The sequence below is a fragment of the Ixodes scapularis genome, unplaced genomic scaffold (assembly GCF_016920785.2).
Source record: "Ixodes scapularis isolate PalLabHiFi unplaced genomic scaffold, ASM1692078v2 PGA_scaffold9__187_contigs__length_104089568, whole genome shotgun sequence".
In the NCBI taxonomy this organism is placed as follows: Eukaryota; Metazoa; Arthropoda; class Arachnida; order Ixodida; family Ixodidae; genus Ixodes; species Ixodes scapularis.
The window spans coordinates 63,221,468-63,240,892 of NW_024609884.1; the positions used below are offsets into that span (position 1 = coordinate 63,221,468).

A 19,425-nucleotide genomic window follows, 5' to 3' on the forward strand; every position below is an offset into this window, starting at 1 on the left:
GAGTATGAGCGCGAGTATGATGGCGTGGCGAGGTATCGACGTATCATTGGTCCAACGAGCTTGTAGCTTCCACCGAACCTATCAGCTTAATAAAGGCTGTCTGCACAGAACTCCGACTTTTGCGTGCAGGATTTTGCGTCCTATTGGAGTGCCTGCAAGGGTCCCCGCGGATCATGTCTGCCACTAATACTCTTTGCGTGCGTGCCTATGGAGCTCAAATTCGGGCACCACAAAAGGTCATGTCCAGTGTGGACGGCCCCTTAGGGGAGCTTTCTCTTCGTTCTTTGTGTTACGTGGTGGAAAGCCGAAAGCGTGCAAAATCTTTGCACACGTTTGTTTATTACGTGTACCACGATCCTAAAGGTTTTCGCCGATGATCGTCTGGCACCCACAGCGACACATCCAGCGTTTTAGAGCGCAGCTCTTAGGCGCCCGTTTCCGCGTATAGCGGCGTGGCCGTCGGCGTGGCCGTCGGCGTCGGCGTCGGCGTGGCCGTCGGCGTCGGCGTCGGCGTCGGCGCCGCCATCGTCGTCGCCGTCGGGGTAACCGCCACGCTAAATTTAGCGCGGAATTGAATTGGTGTTAAGGTCACGGCGACGTCAATTTTCTCGCTAAATCTAGCGGAGAAACTGAGTGTGTTCATGGGTGACGTGACACTAACTCCTGTGACGTCATTTTCCCCGCTAAATTTAGCGGGGAAAGGAAGAGAGGAGAAGAGGAGGAGGAAATGAGGAGGAGGGGAGGAGCAGGAGGAGGAGGGGAAACCTCCGTACCCTCCCCTCGTCCTCCTCAAGAGTTGCGCTATAATTTCGCATTACAAAGATTTGTAAACGTCTTTCTTCTTTCTTTTTGTCTTAATGCGCTTCGGTGCTCGCAGGGAGCTCAGCTTCCAAGGACACTGAGTGCCTGAACGGAGGAGTCCTGACGTCTGTCGGGAGCTGTAAATGCTCGGTCGGGTACACCGGGGACCACTGCGAGTCAGGTGAGAATGTGTACAACTCCACTAACCGAACTCCTGAATGCGCACTGCCCCGTGTTGCACTGCCGATCCGTGATCCTACTTTAAAGGGGCCATGGAACGGTAGTGGGTTGGAATGGTTGTCATTTTACACAAGCTTAATTACTGGCGCTAACGGGACTCCGCACGCAACGCCTCTGACCGAAGTGCTTCTTTGTCGCTGTGTAATTCCAAGAAAAGTGGAATCCTTCTTTCAGTCTTTCCTTCGCTAAACTGGATGTCATAGTCACGGAGGTCGCAGTATTGATGTGGTCATGGCAATTACTCAACGTTATTAGATGAACTGAGTTACGGAACTGCTCAGACACGCCGCTTCCATGAGCAGTGCACCCCCCCCCCCTCTCTTTTCCTACTCAAAATCTGCCTATGATGATGATGATGGTGGTGGTGGTGATTATGGTGATCCTTTAAGCCAGGCGGTCCCATAGCGCTAGGAACCTAGAGCCTGTTGGGTTTTGCAGCACGAGCAGCCACCAATATTCTAACCTTATCTTATTTTGTTTCCCCCACTGTCCTCCACCCATATTTGGTCATTGGCATAGAGTCCACGCCTAGATCAGGCCCAAACCCCAATGCTCCTGCCAGCGCGCGTTCACTGGGTGAACGCGCGCTGACATTTTACTAAAGTTAGGGCGCTGCTAAGGTCACCTTTTCTTGCAGCGGTGTGCAGACCAGCGTGCAAAAATGGGGGGCTGTGCCTTGGCAAAAACAAGTGCAAGTGTACTCCTGGATTTTCCGGAAAACGGTGCACAAAGAGTAAATATCTTTTTATGCGTATGCATGATCCTCATTTGAGGCCGGCAATGCAGCCACACTTTGCCTTCAGCAACCTTCCCTTATTGCTACCGTTCTCCAATGCAACCACCCACTGTGGGTATATACTTCCGTATGATGCGTGCGGAATTGAGTTTTTGGGCCAGCCGGGATAAGCAGAGCCAGTGTCCCAGATAATCTGTGGTTCACTTCAATGAGACTTCTGCAATAGACGTCTACAATTGAAAAAATGTGCAGCACCATCCACAGCGCCGAAAGGAATGCCGGGCAATATACAACCAGTTGTAGCAGAGAAGTGACGGAGAAAACGCGGACGAGAGCACACGAGCAAATGCGCTGCCTTTTTTTTTTATCGCTTTCTTCAGTGTTACGTGGTAGATACTGCGGGGCTCAGTCGGAGCGTATACAGAACTTCACACGCGAATGTTGAGATTTTCGCAAAAAAAGTCCTTTACAGCGACAATAAGTCGCGAAAAAAAATGTTTTTTTTTTTTACGATTTTCATTCGACTTACGCGTTTTGCCAAGCGAAGTTACGAAATGATGAACTGCCTGCAAAAGAAGCGTAACACATAACGGCCATAGACGAATACTCCAACGTATCCGTGAGAGCAGTCATGAGCACGTTATTGCTAAAATTTAACAGTGTAACAGTTACAGATACTCAGGAAAAAAAGTAACCCCATTACAGTTACAGTTCCCAAATTCACAGAGTAACTTGTTACAGTTACTTCGGTAAAGTAACGCCGTTACTTCGTCGTTAATTTCGAAAAATATTTTTTTTATAAAGCATTATAAAAGAACCTTTCCTTAATATGCTCTTAAAGTGTCTAAGAAAGTTGCCTTGCTGCGGTGCCAACCCAGAGGAACAACACGGAGCCAGAGTTTCGGAAAACGGGAAACCAAATTTATTCGTAAGGTGCGAAGGGAAAGTTAGTATTTAACAAAGGTAATAGGTCGACACCGCCGCAGCGTGTACTTTCTACAACAATGCCCCGCTTCTCCCCTCGGTGGGCGTCGCCGCTGCGCTTTATAATGTCTCCTTGGCCGGGGGTAACGCCCCTTGCGCTCCCAAGGCACAGAGTTGCCTCCTCGGCACAGTGACGTCCCCTAGTCACAGTGGCGCCCCCTAGGCACAGTGGCGCCCCCTATAGTTTCCACGAGTAGCATAGATTTTTCATGACATTATGTTGTTCGCGGTAGTAAATCTGATTTTATGAGAAACTAAAATTTTCCCAATAACTAATGTTAACTAGTTTGGTTCTTCCCATTTCAATTTTTACCATGAAGCGCTCTCTGAACAAGATCATGATTTCAGACAGTACTGGGGTAAATCGACTGTATGATAAAGCATTTATAGTTTCTTTTTTGGAAAAATTACAGCCGACTTCAGTTTTTCATAAAAACTTGGATTTGGGCCGGTTGATCCATACTGAATATGTTCAAAGTAAACCCTGGAGAAGGGGAACATTTGTCCCTCTTTGTTCCCCTTCTCCAGGGTTTACTTTCGTCATTCTTGTCCAGCTCGCTTGCACCTTTGCATTTAATTGCATTATAAAAATGAATATGTTCGTTTTGTTTTTCTTCGCACTTTTGACCTTTTATTTAGTTTTTCAAAACTTCAAGCTAGCAGATACCTGCTGATGATTCATGATGAACTTTAAAATAAGTGCTACCCCTATAAAGTATACACGATCACAACAGTACGACTGTAGATCTCGGGTATATCCAATTATGATGGCGACTTTACAATCGGTCAATTCTAATTTCCAATTTATGTGGTGAGGCGCAATGTACCGAAGCAGTAAAAATCGTGCAAATGTAAAGTCAATAATTATATGTCATACCTTGCAATCAGCTTTGTAGATGTGGTCTTTTGCCGCTCCAATCCACTCGTCGGTCGAATCGTTTTCAACTGCGTGCACACAATCTTTCATGAAACACGAAGTTTCTCTTGATAGCTTGGAGTGCGATGTTGCGGGAACATTCCTCCGTCAAATCTCCTGAACACGGCAGTGGTGCAAAAAAGCACTGATCGGGGTACAAACGACCACTGCGTATAAAATTCCAAACAGCTGCTGCATTCTTTTCTCCGCAACTTCCTAATCATATCGGACGCGTTTGCGCTCCTCCAACTTACCACCCCAACTTGAAGGGACCACCCGGAAAGCCCACGCCTTGAATATCGATAAATCAACTGATGACAAGAGCCCCTGGTTTCGGCTAAAGGCGGTCTTTCAATTTCAAGAAAACACAAACAAGCAGAACAGCACAGACGTTTCGAACGAATACTCTTTCTCAAGTGGCGGGATCCGAGAAGTAGAGCAATGGGGGACAACAATTGGGTGACGGGAAGCAAGGCCAGTAATTAAGTTGCAAAAAAGGGAAGGAAGAGCTAATGGGCTTAAAGTGGAGACCCTGCAAATGTGCATCTGAGAGTTGGACGATTTAAATTAGAGGGGAAGGAAACGTATGATTGGCGGCAAAAGTATGAGGTTTGAAAAATCTGTTGTGCCATAAGCCTGAGGGTGTTTGGGGCGACAATCACCAAGACGCTCCCTCTGCCGGACGAAGAAAAAAAAAGCTTTAGAAATGCCGCGCTTTGTTACCTCTGCTTACACTTTGGGCGTTGTACCATACACGGGGGTGCGGACTCAAACGTGACCATCCTCCCAGTTGGCGGGACCAGCTCGGCCAAGCAGAATCACCCAAAATGTAGTTTATTTTTATTTTTATTTTTCCTCGTGCTCCAGATGGTTTCTGCAGCAATTTTCGCTGTACGCTTCGCGTATCAGGACTTGAGATCCTCTCACGAGTTGTGAGACAGTTTGGTGGTCCTGTTTGCAATATTTTTGCACATAAATCTCAGAATTAAGTGTAACGACGTTACTCTTGACAGTTACAGTCAAAGAATAGTAACACTTACAGTTAGTTATTTTCACTAAGCAATAACGAGTTAACAGTTACAAGTTACCAAAAGTGTAACTAGTTACAGGTAACTCGTTACTAGTAACTAGATACTGCCCAAGACTGCCTGAGAGTATATGTCTCTCTCTGTAGTGGGTGTAGAGCAACTTTTAGTTCGATTTCGATCACATATTGGACACGAGTGCTGCGTGAGCATTTGACCGGGCCTTGTGTCCAGTCAATGTGCCGAAAGATGGCTGAGTTGGCACCATTTGATATCAGGGTTTCCGGCTCAGTTTAGCTGCCGCGACAGACTGACGCGCGCGACCTCACGATTCGGTGGCCCTAGAAATGCACATTAAACAAAATGCGTCCCGCACTTACTGCCCTGCTGTCATGCACTTTCAGAGATGTGCGCCAAGGACTGCAAGAACGGCGGAACATGTGTGAGTGAGGACAAGTGCAGTTGCGGGGAAGGCTGGGAAGGCGGCTGGTGCGAAGAAGCCAAGTGCGAGCCCCCGTGCGTCAACGGTGGATCCTGCCTCGAGCCCAACAAGTGCGTCTGCCCGCCCGGCAGCTCTGGAGGGGACTGTAGTGTCAGTGAGTGATTTTCTCTTTACAGCTCTACCAAGCCTCTCAAGAACGCCTGCACGCGTACTGTCCCAATGGACACTCGGGCCACTAATCCATGGGCCCGTTTTTATCGAAGCTGGTTAACTTTAACCGCGGCAGAAAGTTAACAGTCCTTTCCTAGTAGGTACGCACAAGTACAGTGCTAATCACACTTGTCTCTAAAGGCCCGTTCACACACATGCGTCCGTAGCGACCGGAACGACCGGAACAACCGAAACGACCGTTGCAACGGTCTGCAACCGTCAGTTGCCATAGCGACGGAGGGACGCACGCACGTGTCGTTCACGACGCAAGGAGTTGGAGCGAGCCCAACTTTCCCCGATGCGTTGGAAACGACCGAAGCGACCGCAACGACAGACCAATCACAGGTCGAGGAGAATGGGTCGAGCGCGTTGCATGCCGGTCTGCCGGTCGCGGGCCTCGTCCTTCTTCTGTCTGCAAACATGGCGTCGGTGGTGATCGTCGACGTCGGGGTGAAAGTTCATCGTTCCGCGTAAAAGCGCTAGCCTTGACTGTGAATTTTCGTCGTGTGTCGCTATGATAACCCAGCACGTATTGGAAGGGAAGATCCACCTACTCGTGCGGCGATGTCGTGGTTGTACTCTCAAGACAGCAGAAACGCCCGTGCCGTCGTGTTTGTTTACTTCGACTACAGTGGTGCTTTCTAAGCACTTGTGTCCTCGCACATCGCCCGGATTTCTGATTTGGCGCATTCCTTGCGTGTGCCCAAGTTCAAGGTATTACTGGTGCGTACCGTATAAAGGATGCGAATTTTTTACTCGTTTTCATCGCCCGAAAAAGGTGATTAGTGTTAGCAATCCTGAACGCTCGCATCGTCTGTCAAATTATATTTCTACGTTGCTATATCGTTGCTAAGATTACATCGTCTTTTATAATCGTAGAAAAGGCGTGTGGCGAGATTTGTACTGTTGGCAAAGTCGTGTATTAAAGTCGTGATCGTGCAAGACGGCGTACTGCATCTTTCTTTTTTTTTTTTTTATGCACTACCCTGCAAGCTTATCCTGAAAAGAGTAATAAAGCTTGAGGTCATAGAAGACGGTCTGTCTATTTTCTGTTACGCAAGTGAGTGGCAGCGCGTCCCCTTTTTTTTGGAGGCACCGCCGAAACAGCTGACGGCAACGGAGAGGCGGTCGCCGTGCTGCCGACCCGCTGCGCTTGTTGCAGTGGTTGCAGGTGTGTGTACGCGCGGCGCAGAGCGGTCGTTCCGGTCGCTTCGGTTGCAACGGACGCATCGCGCTCGTTGTGCATGTCTGAACCAGCCTTAACGCGCGAGCGTGCGGCTTTTTCCGGGGAGCGCTAGACTGGTGGCATTCGCGGAAGCTAAGCTAGTCACGTGGCGCAACATGGAACGGCCCGCTCGAGGGGTGTCCTGCCCACTCTATCAGCTTGATAAGCGATAAAAGTAAGGTGCTTTATGATATATTTTTGTTTTTTGATAACATTGTTGATACGCCTTCATGCTTTAGTTTGTTTATGGTTCGAGCAATGATGTTTGTAAAAAGCGTGCGGGCAGCCTTCCGCGTTCGCCGCCAGCTGATAGTGGGCAGGACACCCCTCGAGCGGGCCGTTCCATGTTGCGCCACGTGACTAGTTTAGTTTCCGCGAATGCCACCAGTCTAGCGCTCCCCGGAGAAAGCCGCACGCTCGCGCGTTATAGACAAGTGTGATTAGCACTGTACTATCGGGGAAAAATGAAATGCGAACAGAGGAGCGCGTGGCTCGTGGTACAGGCTGCGCCGCCTGGAAGTGAGCCTAGAAGCGAGGGTGCGTGGCCTACTCCGACGTGTTCACGCCCCTCCCTCTGCGCTCCCCAAGCTTCAGCAGTGCGCCTCTTGGTGCGCTGAAAGCTATCACCGCTATCTTTGCTGGCTCAGCGCGTGCGGTGCGAAGAAGCTCGCCGCACTCGCCGAGCAGGCAAAGATAGCGGTGACAGCTTTCAGCGCACTGAGAGGCGCACTGCCGAAGCTGGGGGAGCGCCAATCGAGGGGCGTGAACACAGCGAAGTAGGCCACGCACCCTCGCTCCTAGGCTCACTTCCAGGCGGCGCAGCCTGTACCGCGAGCCACGCGCTCCTCTGTTCGCATTTCATTTTTCCCCGATAGTACCTAGCATAGTTTTACGAGGGCCGGATGCGCGATAGCTCCGTGTTTTGCTATGAGGTGCTATCTCGTGTCACCTACTGGTTGTATTGAATATAAGTAACTACATAAAAAACCTTTAGAAAAAAAAACGAAAAAAAAAAACGAGTTCGTGAGCTGCCGGCTTTTGACGACGCAGCGCGGCATACATTTGAGCTTATAGGAAACACTTTTTGTTGCTCGTGGTACAAATAATGGGTAAGGTAAGAGCAAATCAATCCTTGTTTGGTAAATTACTTAATGTTTGGCTGTCTGAAGTCAGGACAATCCTCGTCGAAAATCCTTCCAAGTGCGAAAGAGGACGACGAAGATCAGTAAAGTGAGTAGTGAAAGGCGGGCGGTGCAACGGCAGCGTAGTTGGCCGGCGTGTAAGAACTCTACATAAAACCTTCTTCATAAAATGAACATCGCGTACTTCGGCCCAAGTGGAGATTCGTGCGTGGACGGTGGTCTGCTTCTGCGTGCCATCAGTGACCGGCCGATCGAGTCAAGACAATCCACTAGGGTTCCAATGACACTGCCATGTCGACTATCACCGCGTTCCTTTAAGCTTAGGAATGGCCAGAATCGAAAGACGATCTAAAAAAATGGGCAGATAATTGTTCATACTTTGCGCTTTATGTGAAAGAAGGCAAAGCGAAAGCCTCCTGCACAATTCATGGCTGACAAACGTGCCCGATAGCGCAGCGACTATGACATGTTAATTCCAAAGCGAGCGACGCTCGCTGGGAGGGGCACCGCCATGTTTCCCCGCCGTCCCTGCTTTGCCGGTCACGTGACCTAAAATTCCCGCTTGTAGGGAAATGTGGTTAAATTTCTGACGCGGTTGAAGTTAACCAGCTTCCAGAAAACGGGCCCTGGTTTGTCCGTGAGGATCCATACAGAAATGCCATACATGGCCTGTCAAGAATTGGGCAAGTAATGTCATATCGCCATCTTACATATATGGCCATATATGGCATTTCTGTACGTGGAGGACAATACGTCTCCAACGTTGTCAGTTTCCAAAGGCACCCTTTGCCCTTCAGACTGTATGATCAATGGAGAGCAGTTGGCGTTGGTCACTGGCCGTGTTCATGAAAGTAAGCTAAGTGATGAGTCGGAACGGATGTATTGCTAAGAGCTCTAACAGGCATGCGCGTCTGTTTCTGCAGAGCCCAAGGGGAGGTACACATAGGAATTCCATTGCATGATACGGTTAAAATCGCTTCAACTGGAATGTAATCTGTCTAGGGACACTAAACACACGCAGACTTCGGATTGTACTGTGGATTAACGGGGGCTAAATTTCTCGGTCTTGTTTTTTCTCACGACTTATCCTTTATTTGTGTATGCAGAAGAAAGCGTGCATGGGTACGTTGTATGAAGTGAATTTATGTTGAGACTCGCACATAAATGGTTTTGGGCAATTCTGGGAACGGCATAGACACAGCTTATAACATTTGAAAAATTTTTGAGATGCACGAACACCAGCGCAACCACAGCTATGCTTGGACCTGCGCTCTCGCATCCCTGAATTTGTCAATACTGCAGTAGGAGGTTTGCTTCCAGCGAGAGCTTTTAAAGGCATCGCATTTATAGGACCAGCCTCGGAGATTTTGTCTCCTTGGCATGTAGCTTCGATGATGTCACACGTGACACTGTGACGCCATTCGAAAGGCGCTCTAAAGCAATATTATTTGTAACGTAACGAGTAAAGTAATCAAATCAACCAGTTACAGAAGTAATTATAAAGGATAACCCATTACATTTATGACTGAGTAAGTTGAAGCAATAAAGAGCACTAAAGTGCTGTTTGAGATCCTCGTTTTATGGTCATAACTCAATCTACGAGCTCTAAGCATCATAAAAAACTCAAAATTACATTCATGCGCGGCCTATTTGCACATTAAAAAAGTGATAAAGGTTTCCGACACTTACCGTTGGCGCAGAACGACAGATGGATCTACCGAACCTTGCTGAATATGGCCGAAGTCGGGCACTCGAGTGGCCGACAAGCGCCGAAAGCGCCGACTTTTCTAACGCAGGGACTTTACGCTACACTCTGCGGCCTTCGGGAGCATACAGTAGCTCTAGCCTTCTGTAGCTTAGAACATGCATGTTACAGTAATATTAAGCAATGCACTTTTGAGACCATATTTGCAGTGCTTGGATTATGAACAATAACATCTTCAACATTGTGAAGCTGCTCTCTTTTCTACTCAAGGTAGCTGCTCCCCTCCATGCTTGAACGGGGGTCGATGTGCCCGCAAGGGGACCTGCAAGTGTGCCAGGGGATGGACTGGCAAGCAGTGCACAAAACGTGAGCGGAGGTCTATGCTTCCTCGCACTCGCAAGTCGGAACGATACGCTAGTCCCGCCTGGTATTCACCGGGCGGGACTAGCGTTTGTTCGACGTTCTATCGAACAGCGTCACTATAAACCAGGGGTCTCCAAACATTTTGACTAAGGGGCCGGATCGGGAATCTGTCGCTGTCTCGAGGGCCAGAAAATAAATAAGTAAATATAAACGAGGAAAAACTAAATAAATGATCCTATAGAAAGCATTTAAGTCAAAAATTGAAAGTTAGAGTAAACATTGACAAAAACAAATATAAGATAAATTAATATATCTACTTTATAAATTCAATATTTAGCTTGTTATGACACTGTACCAAAATTAGGACTAAGAAAACTCACCAGGGCATAACTCAAAGTCTATAGAAACTTTGGCATGTTCCGACAGGGCACAAGGCTAGTGGGAATGATAGAACTGATGGTGATCATAAGCAACAGATACGACAATAGGCAATAATAATAATAATAATAATAATAATAGTAATAATTTTATTGCACAAATTTCAATACAATACATGAAAAAGCATAATAATAATAATAATAATAATAATAATTCTTATTATTACGTGCTTCAGAACGACCAAAGTCTTGATATGGTGATGCTGGTGAGGACGATGTTCAATGAATAATATGGCGAGAGAACACACCTTTCGATAGGCAGATTTCTCTTGTTTTCTCTGTCGTTTACGCGGTTGGTCCGTGTTGCGGACTATGCCGTTTCTTTGCGCGAACGCTTGTTTTGGCGCCGGGCGGGCCTGCTGGAAGCGGGCGGCGGGCCGGGCTTCATTCGAAGAACCGCGGCCAGCCATGGGCCGGTCGGAAGACCTCCGCGGGCCGGATGCGGCCCGTGGCCGGGTCTGGCAGACCATCGCTATAGATTAAAGTGGCTGTAACGAACGCTAATTATGATGTACCTTTTTGTTCGTCTCAGTAAAGGCTCACGCACCGGCTTCATTTGATGACCCCTCGTACGACAGCATTTCTAGGACCACCAAACAGCGAGATTATACGTGCGTCGGTCCGTCACCACTCGACAAATAAATTGAGCGGAAAGAAAACCTGAATTGGGGGGGGGGATATATATTAATACGTCACTTCAAATTCCAAGCTAAATTTAGCGGGCAGCATTTCCCGCTAGTTCTAGAGAGAGAACCTGCATTCCTGTATGGTACCCATTAAATTTTCCCGCCCATTTAGCGAGAGCTGGATTCTGTACGCACTATTTCATTTGGGAGAAATTGGCCCGCAAATGGAGCCGCTCTGAGGCAGACCAAGTGCGCCGAGCTCGGCGGACGTTTGAAGGGGTGCAACGGATTTTGAATCCTATGTCGCATTACATCTCCCCTGGTAGTAGCGGAAGAGAAGGCGTAGTGTTTTTCAAGGGATTCAGAAGGGGTCCCCTCGCAAAGGACGGCTTTAAATTGAAACTGACCCTACACTTTAAAAAAAGCACGTGCGCCTACTTTCTCGCGCAACACTCGGAGAGCCAATCAACGCAACTTACGGAAGCAGCTCAGCGAATGACGATGCCGAAACCTATGTTTAGAACAAAAAACGTAGTCTGAGTTGTGACATTAAGCAATGCATGCAAGCGTGACGTTTTGCATTGCTTAATGTCAGAACTCAGACTGCGTTTTTTGGTTTTAACATGTTTCGGCATCGTCATTCGCTGAGCTGCCTCCATAAGTTCCGGTGATTGGCTTTCCGAGTGTTGTGCGGGGAAGTAGACGCACGGGCTTTTTTCAGACTCTACCGAAAATCCAGTAAAAATTTTCGCTATCTGGATTATGGAACTGGTAGTCCATCTAGATTCTATGTGGATTTGAGTTTTTCAGAAATTATTTTTTTGTTTGCGATCTGGATTTTAGTTTTCCAGTAACAGTTTTCCAGTTCCATAATCCAGATAGGTGAAACGTTATAATGCTGGGTTTTCCGGTAGGGGAAGCGGTTCTGTATTTGAGTGAAAAGTCGTCTTAATTTGGCCTCCAGGATCACGAATATCGAGATTATTTTTTCTATTTGGAGTAGAGAATCTGCAGAAAATCGATTTTAAAGTACCGCCGAAGCCCCTTCTTTCGGAACGTTACGTCAGAAAAGGAGTTTTTGGAATCTCCGCTCTCACACATTTTCAGCGCCTATCAAAGCTGTGCACGCGCACTCTTGCTTTTTTCACACAAGTCAGAAAAGGAAGTCACGGCCGGTGTCAGTACGGTAGAATACATATGGCAAGCTTGCAATTGCACGCGCTCCCCACACGGCGACACGCGCTTGGCGGCCCAAAGATCCTAGTATGACGTAACGACTGGTCGGAGGTTTTTCGTGTGTCCTCGCGTTTAGTTACATCTTCGGGGAAAACGAACATGATATTCAGATTCACGAGATGAAATTACTCTAAAATTGACCTCTCACTCGTTTTTTTTTTTCATGAATTTCTTCAGTTTTTTATTAAATAAGAGAAAGTTTTGCTTCGTTTTGTCTCTCCCGTTGCGCTATATACAAGAGCGAAGACACTACACTCTCTAAGAAATGCCTGCGCGTCTACTTACCCGCAGAACACTCAAAGAGCCAAACTCTGTGATCCAAGAAAGCAGCTCAGAAAATGATGGAGCAGAACTTCCTTTTAGACGTCAAAATTAAGTGTACGCTGTGGCATTACGCAATGCAAGCATGACGCTTTGCATTGCATTATGTCACAGCGCAGACTTAATTTTGAGGTCTAAACGGATGTTCCATCTCATCATTTGCTGTGCTGATTCCCTAGATCGCAATGATTGGCTCTTTGAGTGTTTTTCAGGTAAGTAGACACGCAGGCATTTCTTAGGGTGTAGTTGGCACGCGCGCTGCTAGCGGAGAATTTGGGGAACTGCTAACGCTAGCGGAGGCGCGCTATTTTACGAAAATTGCGAGAATTATAGCGCAGTGTGCTAGCATGCGTCTCGCGAGTACTAGTCCTCGCGAGATATAGGGAAATTCAGCGACAAGGACACAATTCAAGATGGCCGCCACCCCGCAAGTATCCGCTCCGCCATCGCGCTTCTCAGGGGCGGATGATATCTTGCTGCTGCGAGAAGTATATGCCGCGACCTATCCGTTTCAGGACTGCGACAAGAAGCGATTTATCACGAAGATGCTAAATACGGCACCGAAAAAGAAAAAAAATATGAACCAACCAAAGAAGCGAGCAGGCAAGCGCGGGTCCGGGAAAATTCCGCGGCGTTTTATTTTCGGCGAACAATGATTACCCGTTCACACTTGCGGATTCGCGGGCGGATGCGCGCAGCCTGAAGGTGGATTTTGGAGCCGGGTGACGAAATTAACTCATCGTTGGCGTAAAATATGGAAATGGTTTCCGGTCTGATCCAGATTTTCCGCAAGAGACGAATCGATTTCGCCAGCCGGCTACAAAATCAACTTTCCGCCTGCGCAAATCCGCCCGCGAATCCGCTAAAATACACGCCCCATTAAAAAAAAAAAAAAAAAAAAAACTACAAGAAAACAAAGAGAACGCTTGATTACGATTGAATCAAAATCAGGCGCCAAGCTTTGATGGCATTGCGCTTGGCTCAAATCGGGTCGGCTTGGCGTCTTGGCCGCCAGTTGTGTTTAATTACAAACATAATGATCATTATCTTATTAAATGATAGCAAACATTAGCTTTTTCCTATAAAATGCAAATATTATATCTCGATAGCGACAACAATAGAAGATGCCTAAGAATTGCCTCACAAATAATTGTTTTACGTACGCTTCAGTATCTCAAAGAGCCGAGAGTGGCGTTGCGTTAACTCTCGTAACCCTATAAGCCTAGAACTTGTAGCGGGTTGCGAACGTACTACTAAAACTTGAAATCGCGCCTCCGCTAAGATACATGCAGCAGCAGATTTCTGATAGCGCAGCTGGAGAGACTAAATGATCTACTCAAACACTCTTATAAGGAGTTTTTGTAGACCGTGTTTCCACCTCCGCTACACTCTCCAGAAGGAAGACACCGCTACTGCGCAAGCGCGCCGCAAACCTTGTCTGCAGAGTTCCGGATCTCGTTGCAAATTGTGGAGGGCCGTTGTGGGGCAGCGTGAAGGATTTACAGAAACTCCAAAGCTTTTCGCATATTCTAAGCTGCGGATTGCAGGCCCTGCAGGAGCGTGCTGAATCTGAGCTGCAGAGTGTAATGAATGGCGCCACTTTTCCAAGGATAGAGGGGCTTTAGCAGCGTGGCGGCACGAGCACCCTCTGGCAACGCAAAGCTCTAAGGATCTACGAAAGTTCCCTAGTATTCCTGTCTAAAGGGATCTGGGCCTGGACACTCAGCAGTGAAACTTGGCAACCGACGTCGGAGGGGTGCACTGTAAAAAAAGCCCGTGCGTCTACTTTCCTGCACAACACTCGGAGAGCCAATTACCGCAACACACGGATGGCAGCTCGGCAATTGACGATGCCGAAACATACGTTTAGACCAAAAACGCAGTCTGAGTTGTAACATTAAGCAATGCCAAACGTCACGCTTGCATTGCTTAGTGTCACAGCTGAGACTGCGTTTTTTCGTCTAAACATATGTTTCGGCATCGTCATTCGCTGAGCTGCCTCCGTAAATTGCAATGATTTGTTCTCTGAGTGTTGTGTGGGAAAGTTGACGCGTGGGCTTTTGTCTAGAGTGTGGTCGCCTGTTTAAGCGAAATAAACGTTATTCGTGCCTCTCGCTTTTTAAGGGCTCGTCAAATAGTACACGCTTTCTGCTATGCGCGGAAAAAATAAAAAAAACAAGAGTGTACACGTTTAAAAAAAAAATGAAGGAAGATCCATTGGTGGATCCATCGGTGGATCTTCAGGAAACGCGTTAACACAAACCTTGGGAACCGCCACATACGTCCCCCTTTTGGAAACGTTAAAGGCCCGTTCATACTCTTGCAACCGAGTACGACCGAGAGAGACCAGACCGGTTTTTAAGCCTTTCGCGACTTCTTAGGACAGGATGCGCAGCAGCGGAGCTGGTCCTAAGAGATCGCAAGAGGCTTAAAAACCGGTCTGGCCTCTCTCGGTCGTACTCGGTCGCAAGAGTGTGAACGGGCCTTAACGCTAATCTTTCCACTTTTCTGTTTTGACTTTCTCTTTTGCTTCCTCTATTTCTTGCTGCCTCTTTTTGGCTTCGTTACGGGGTCACTGCTAGCGTTTCCCAAAGGGGGACGTGTGTCGCCTTTTCCAAGGGTCATGCTAACGCATTCCCTAAAGGTCCACCAATGGATCTTCCTTTAATTTTTTTTCCGGCGAAGTGTATCGCTGAGCCCGCTTCGCTCCCTCTCGCACGCAGACTTGTGCCGGCTTACCGCATGCGCCGCATTTTAGCCAGCCGAGCTGGGCGCTGCTTCCGCTCCTCTGTCTCGTTCGCCCTCCTTGCACGCTCAGCAGCGGCATCCGCTGCCTAACGCTGCTTTCGCTGTTCACCGGTTTCCCGCGCGCGCATTGGCTTTCGCCCTGTGACGTCGCCTCCCTCTCGCCTTTGTCCCTCACTACTCTTCTCCTCTCTACGCAGCGCGCTTCCTTTTCCACTGTTTGGTCCACAGACGGACGGCGTCAGATTTTCGCTGTCATGTAGGTACTTATGGTAACGGATTAATGAACGTGAACGTATTGGCGCGCGCGGTCGTTTTCAGCGAGGGCTTCAACCATGCAAACAGCGCGGCTTTCGTCTTCGCCTCCTCGCTTTCATCTCTTCCCCTTTCTTGTTTGCGGGAGGTTTGTGGCTGACAAGAACACCGGAGGCCTTGACGAAAGCCAACAGGGTCTGTGAGTGGATCGGCTATATCCTCTCCTACGTAATGATCACGCCCCAAGGCTTTGTCTAACGATACTAACAAAGTCCCTTTCCCCCTGAAGAAAAAAAAAAAAAAAAAGAAAGGATTTTTTAATGCGGATTGGCAACGGTAGGAAGACCTCCGCTTCCGTTCAGCAAATGCAGTGCACAGCAGAAAGCGTGTCCTGTGTCGACAGCCCATGAGGCACCTATGGTCAATCTTACCCATTGACCCCGGCTGAGGCAAGTAAAGAATCGCCGGTATCTCTTGTACAATGGCGTCGCTTCTCCACAACGGACCAGACTTTTTACTGCAGTTTCAGCTCCAAAAATGCTAAATTTCGCTGAATATGAGCTGTCCCTACAAAAGTATTCTCTTCCAACAGCAACATGTAGTCCTCCGTGCCAGAATGGAGGCAAGTGCGTGAAGCCGGGCAAATGCTCCTGCAAAGATGGCTGGACGGGGCGCCGCTGCAAGAACCGTACGTATGGTGTCTAGCCTCGGCATTTCTTCCTCGACCAACTTACAGTCACCTCTCCGATATTTCCTAGCTATGTGCGTGCAAGATTGTGCAAACGGCGGCACGTGCGTCAAGCCCAACGTGTGTGATTGCAACCCCGGATTTCACGGGCCCCAGTGTGACCAAGGTACGGCTACGGGAATGGAACTGTCCCCTGCATGATCGTTCCAACTAAAAAAATTCTTCCCTCCGTTTTACCCTAATACGGAATGCACGGCAAGCTTTGCAGTTTGATGGAGACTAAGACGCGACGCAGGCGCTTTGTTACTCCAGTTTCGGCCAGACTGACCAATCATATGCTAAGTCCCTAAGGGTCTCCAAGAGCCCTAGGGGCGTTACCCTGGCGGCAACTGTTTCAGCTACTGCACCCGGCAAAGGGAAAGGGGGGGGGGGGGTGATTGTGGATATTGAATTATATTTCATGTAGAAACGTTCGCAGAGGTGGAGCGAATTCTTGGGAGTGGAGCGTATGAGTAATGCTTAGAATTTGGCGTTTACAAATTCTACATATTGGTCGTTCCATCAAGTATTAAAAGTTTGTTTGAGGAAAAAAAAAAAACACGCACACACACCGAAAATGCAGCCGTTGTGGTACGATCACGTGTCCTCTACCTGTCTGCGGAGAGGTGATGTCACTGGCCAAACGTCGCCCAGACCTATTTTGTTGGACGAATATTTGCTATGTCACCAAATACTAAACATTTCATAAAAAAGAAAAAACTGGTGTATGTTGGTTTCTTTTTAATTAAAAAACGTCGTCCTTGGAGGACTTAGTGGGGAAAGGGGGCGGTTCTCTATGGATCTGACATTAGGGATGTTTTGACACGGATGGATGTTTTGGCTCGTTGCACGTTTTGGCAAGATGGGTCTCTTGACTCGGAGGGATTTCTTGACGCCATGGATGTTCTGACTCTGGTGTCATGTGACCTAATGGATATTTTGACTTGATGAATATTTAGACCCGATGAATGTTTTTACCAGGATACCCCCCCCCCCCCCCCCCCTCCCCCCTTATATCCACCCATTGGTGAAGCGGACGTCGGACATTCTCTCAGTTCTCGGGAGAAGAAATGCTTTTCCAGCGCCGTACTTTTTCACCCTGCCGCAGGTGGGAAGGAAGAGTGGACCGCGACCAAGCAGGGAGTCGTGCCTCCACTGCCGAGCAACGACTGGATGCCTGGATACAAGTATTTTTAGCCGCTTCGTCCACTGTACAGGAGGAGTCAAGCTGGAGCTGCTATGCACCTTTGCACGGAACAGGGATCTCAACGTAAAATTGACCTTGGAGGAAGCTTTACCTTTTGAGCACTGGAGTGTACTCTGTGGGTCAATAAATGTGTTACCGTGATGCTCGCATTGCTGTGCCGAGGACGAGCCAGGTGCATTCACTGGTATACGACTTCAGCGTTGCCCAGAAGGTGCTGCGGAAAGGGACTTGTTAGGACTTGTTTTGGGTGGTACAAACTTGAGCGTCTCAAACAGTCACACATGTAGAAGCGTGCCTGCTCTTGTGCGGAACGCGTTCACAAGAAAAATTAAAAGAAAAACAAAACTTCGAACGCCGTCGAAGCACAGGTCAAACAAGACGCTAAGAGCGGAAGCCAAGCAGTGTTGCGGAGTTGCCACTACGGAATTGGAATGATTCCGGAATCATTCCTCGCTTTCGCGACCCCGGAACGGAATGGGAATAGAATCCGCAACTTTCACGGCAAAATGGCTGTCATCTGGATGATCGTCGTAGAACAGCAGTGTGTGGCGGGACCTGCGAAGCGTAAGTAATCCTAGTTTTGCTTTATAGACGTTTCCTGTTTCCTGCCGTTCTGTCACGTGGGTTCCGTATCTGGTATGCGGGACGAAACAATATTGTAGCGGAGACGCTGAGTGCGGGGTGAACAAAAAACATAAAAGAGAAGCCACCGGCACGCGACGAAGGGAACGCTCGTCGTGCTCGTGCGTGTGTGCGAGGCAGTTGGAAGCCAGCCACCGAAGATGTCGGACCTCTCTGTGCGGTGATTTAACCAGTTAAGGCCACGGTCCCACTGAATGTGGCAGTTTAGGTACTTTTTGGCAGGTCATTACTCAACTCCTTTTAAATACTGTTTTGTGGGATTGATGTCATTCGAAAGGCAATGTAATCCTCTTTCATTTGATATTATGTATCTGTTGGTTTTTACTGTTCATGCGCGTTTGTAGCGTTGCGAATATGATGGCGCGGACCCTCACTTGCTCCGCTAGTTCATGTTTTATGAACGATTCATTAAAGATAGCACGGTTCCAATATAGCAGTTTTGTTAAGATGATGTCCGAGCAGAATGTAACGATACACTTTTTTGGTATTTGCACTACTTTGTTTTTTTTTATCCCTCCAAATATTGCCCTAAAATTTACATTTTTCATCACAAATATGTTTTTAATGACAAGCGCTAGGGCAATGAAATTAGCTACAGATGTAGTGCTTATAATTGGTAATATGCAGAAAAAGATTTAATGCTGTGTAAAAATTTTTTGTTTAGATATTTTATATCAAACGTAGCACTTTTTGGTGCTTCGAGTCATGGTACTTCAAATGCCGCTGTGGAAATAATTAAACTATGATAAAATCGTTTATAACATTTAGAGCTACAATGGTTGCCCAAGAGGTGGACGATGGCTTTTTTTCATTTTCAAAGTCCTAACGCTCCAGGAGCCCTTCAAACTTACCTGTTTTTGACGCATATCTTTTTTGGACATTAAACAGATTTATTGGCATCTAATAACATTTATTGTTTGGAATACATATACAATGCGATGTATTAAATTTTCACAATGATCTTGCTTTGGTTTCTTAATAGGTGTAGAGCTTAGCTAATTTTAAAAAACAATTAAAAACTGTTTGGGTGTTTTGTTGCGCTACCTGGCGGATGGCAGACAAACTGCTGATTTCTAGTGTTCAAAAAATTTCCGAGGGCGGCGTTGGCGTCTGTATCATCATCAATCTCCGTGTCCTTTTACCTTCACATCTAAAAAATATATTTGAAGATTTACTATCGATAAATGAATGGTTTAAGTACTGGGTCAGGTTAATCAATATAAGACAAATAATTACACACGCGTAGCGTGATATAATGTGTTCATTATTCGATATGATTGAAATCAATAAACAATAAAGACGAAGAGGAAAATAACACACCCGAGTTCACTTCATGCCTAGAGTCACTAAATGAGCTTTAAAGTATCGGCACTCCGTTCCCCAAACTTGTTTTGGGCGCCGCTATTTTGGGTCTTGTTCAGAGCAAACGCAACTGCCGAT

The 19,425-nt window shown here is 47.4% G+C and overlaps 1 protein-coding gene across 1 annotated transcript in view; it reads left to right on the plus strand.

Annotated features, from left to right (window-relative positions):
- LOC8050709 (von Willebrand factor D and EGF domain-containing protein) overlaps window positions 1-17,483 on the plus strand; it is a 148,979-nt gene extending 131,496 nt beyond the window's left edge. Inside the window, exons 24-30 of the mRNA XM_040220802.2 lie at window positions 878-982; window positions 1,679-1,774; window positions 5,107-5,298; window positions 9,697-9,792; window positions 16,002-16,097; window positions 16,168-16,263; window positions 17,245-17,483. Of these exons, the coding sequence (XP_040076736.1) occupies window positions 878-982; window positions 1,679-1,774; window positions 5,107-5,298; window positions 9,697-9,792; window positions 16,002-16,097; window positions 16,168-16,263; window positions 17,245-17,333 (770 nt within the window). The 3' untranslated portion in view covers window positions 17,334-17,483. The remainder of the gene's footprint in view (window positions 1-877; window positions 983-1,678; window positions 1,775-5,106; window positions 5,299-9,696; window positions 9,793-16,001; window positions 16,098-16,167; window positions 16,264-17,244) is intronic.
- Window positions 17,484-19,425: the final 1,942 nt, after the last annotated feature.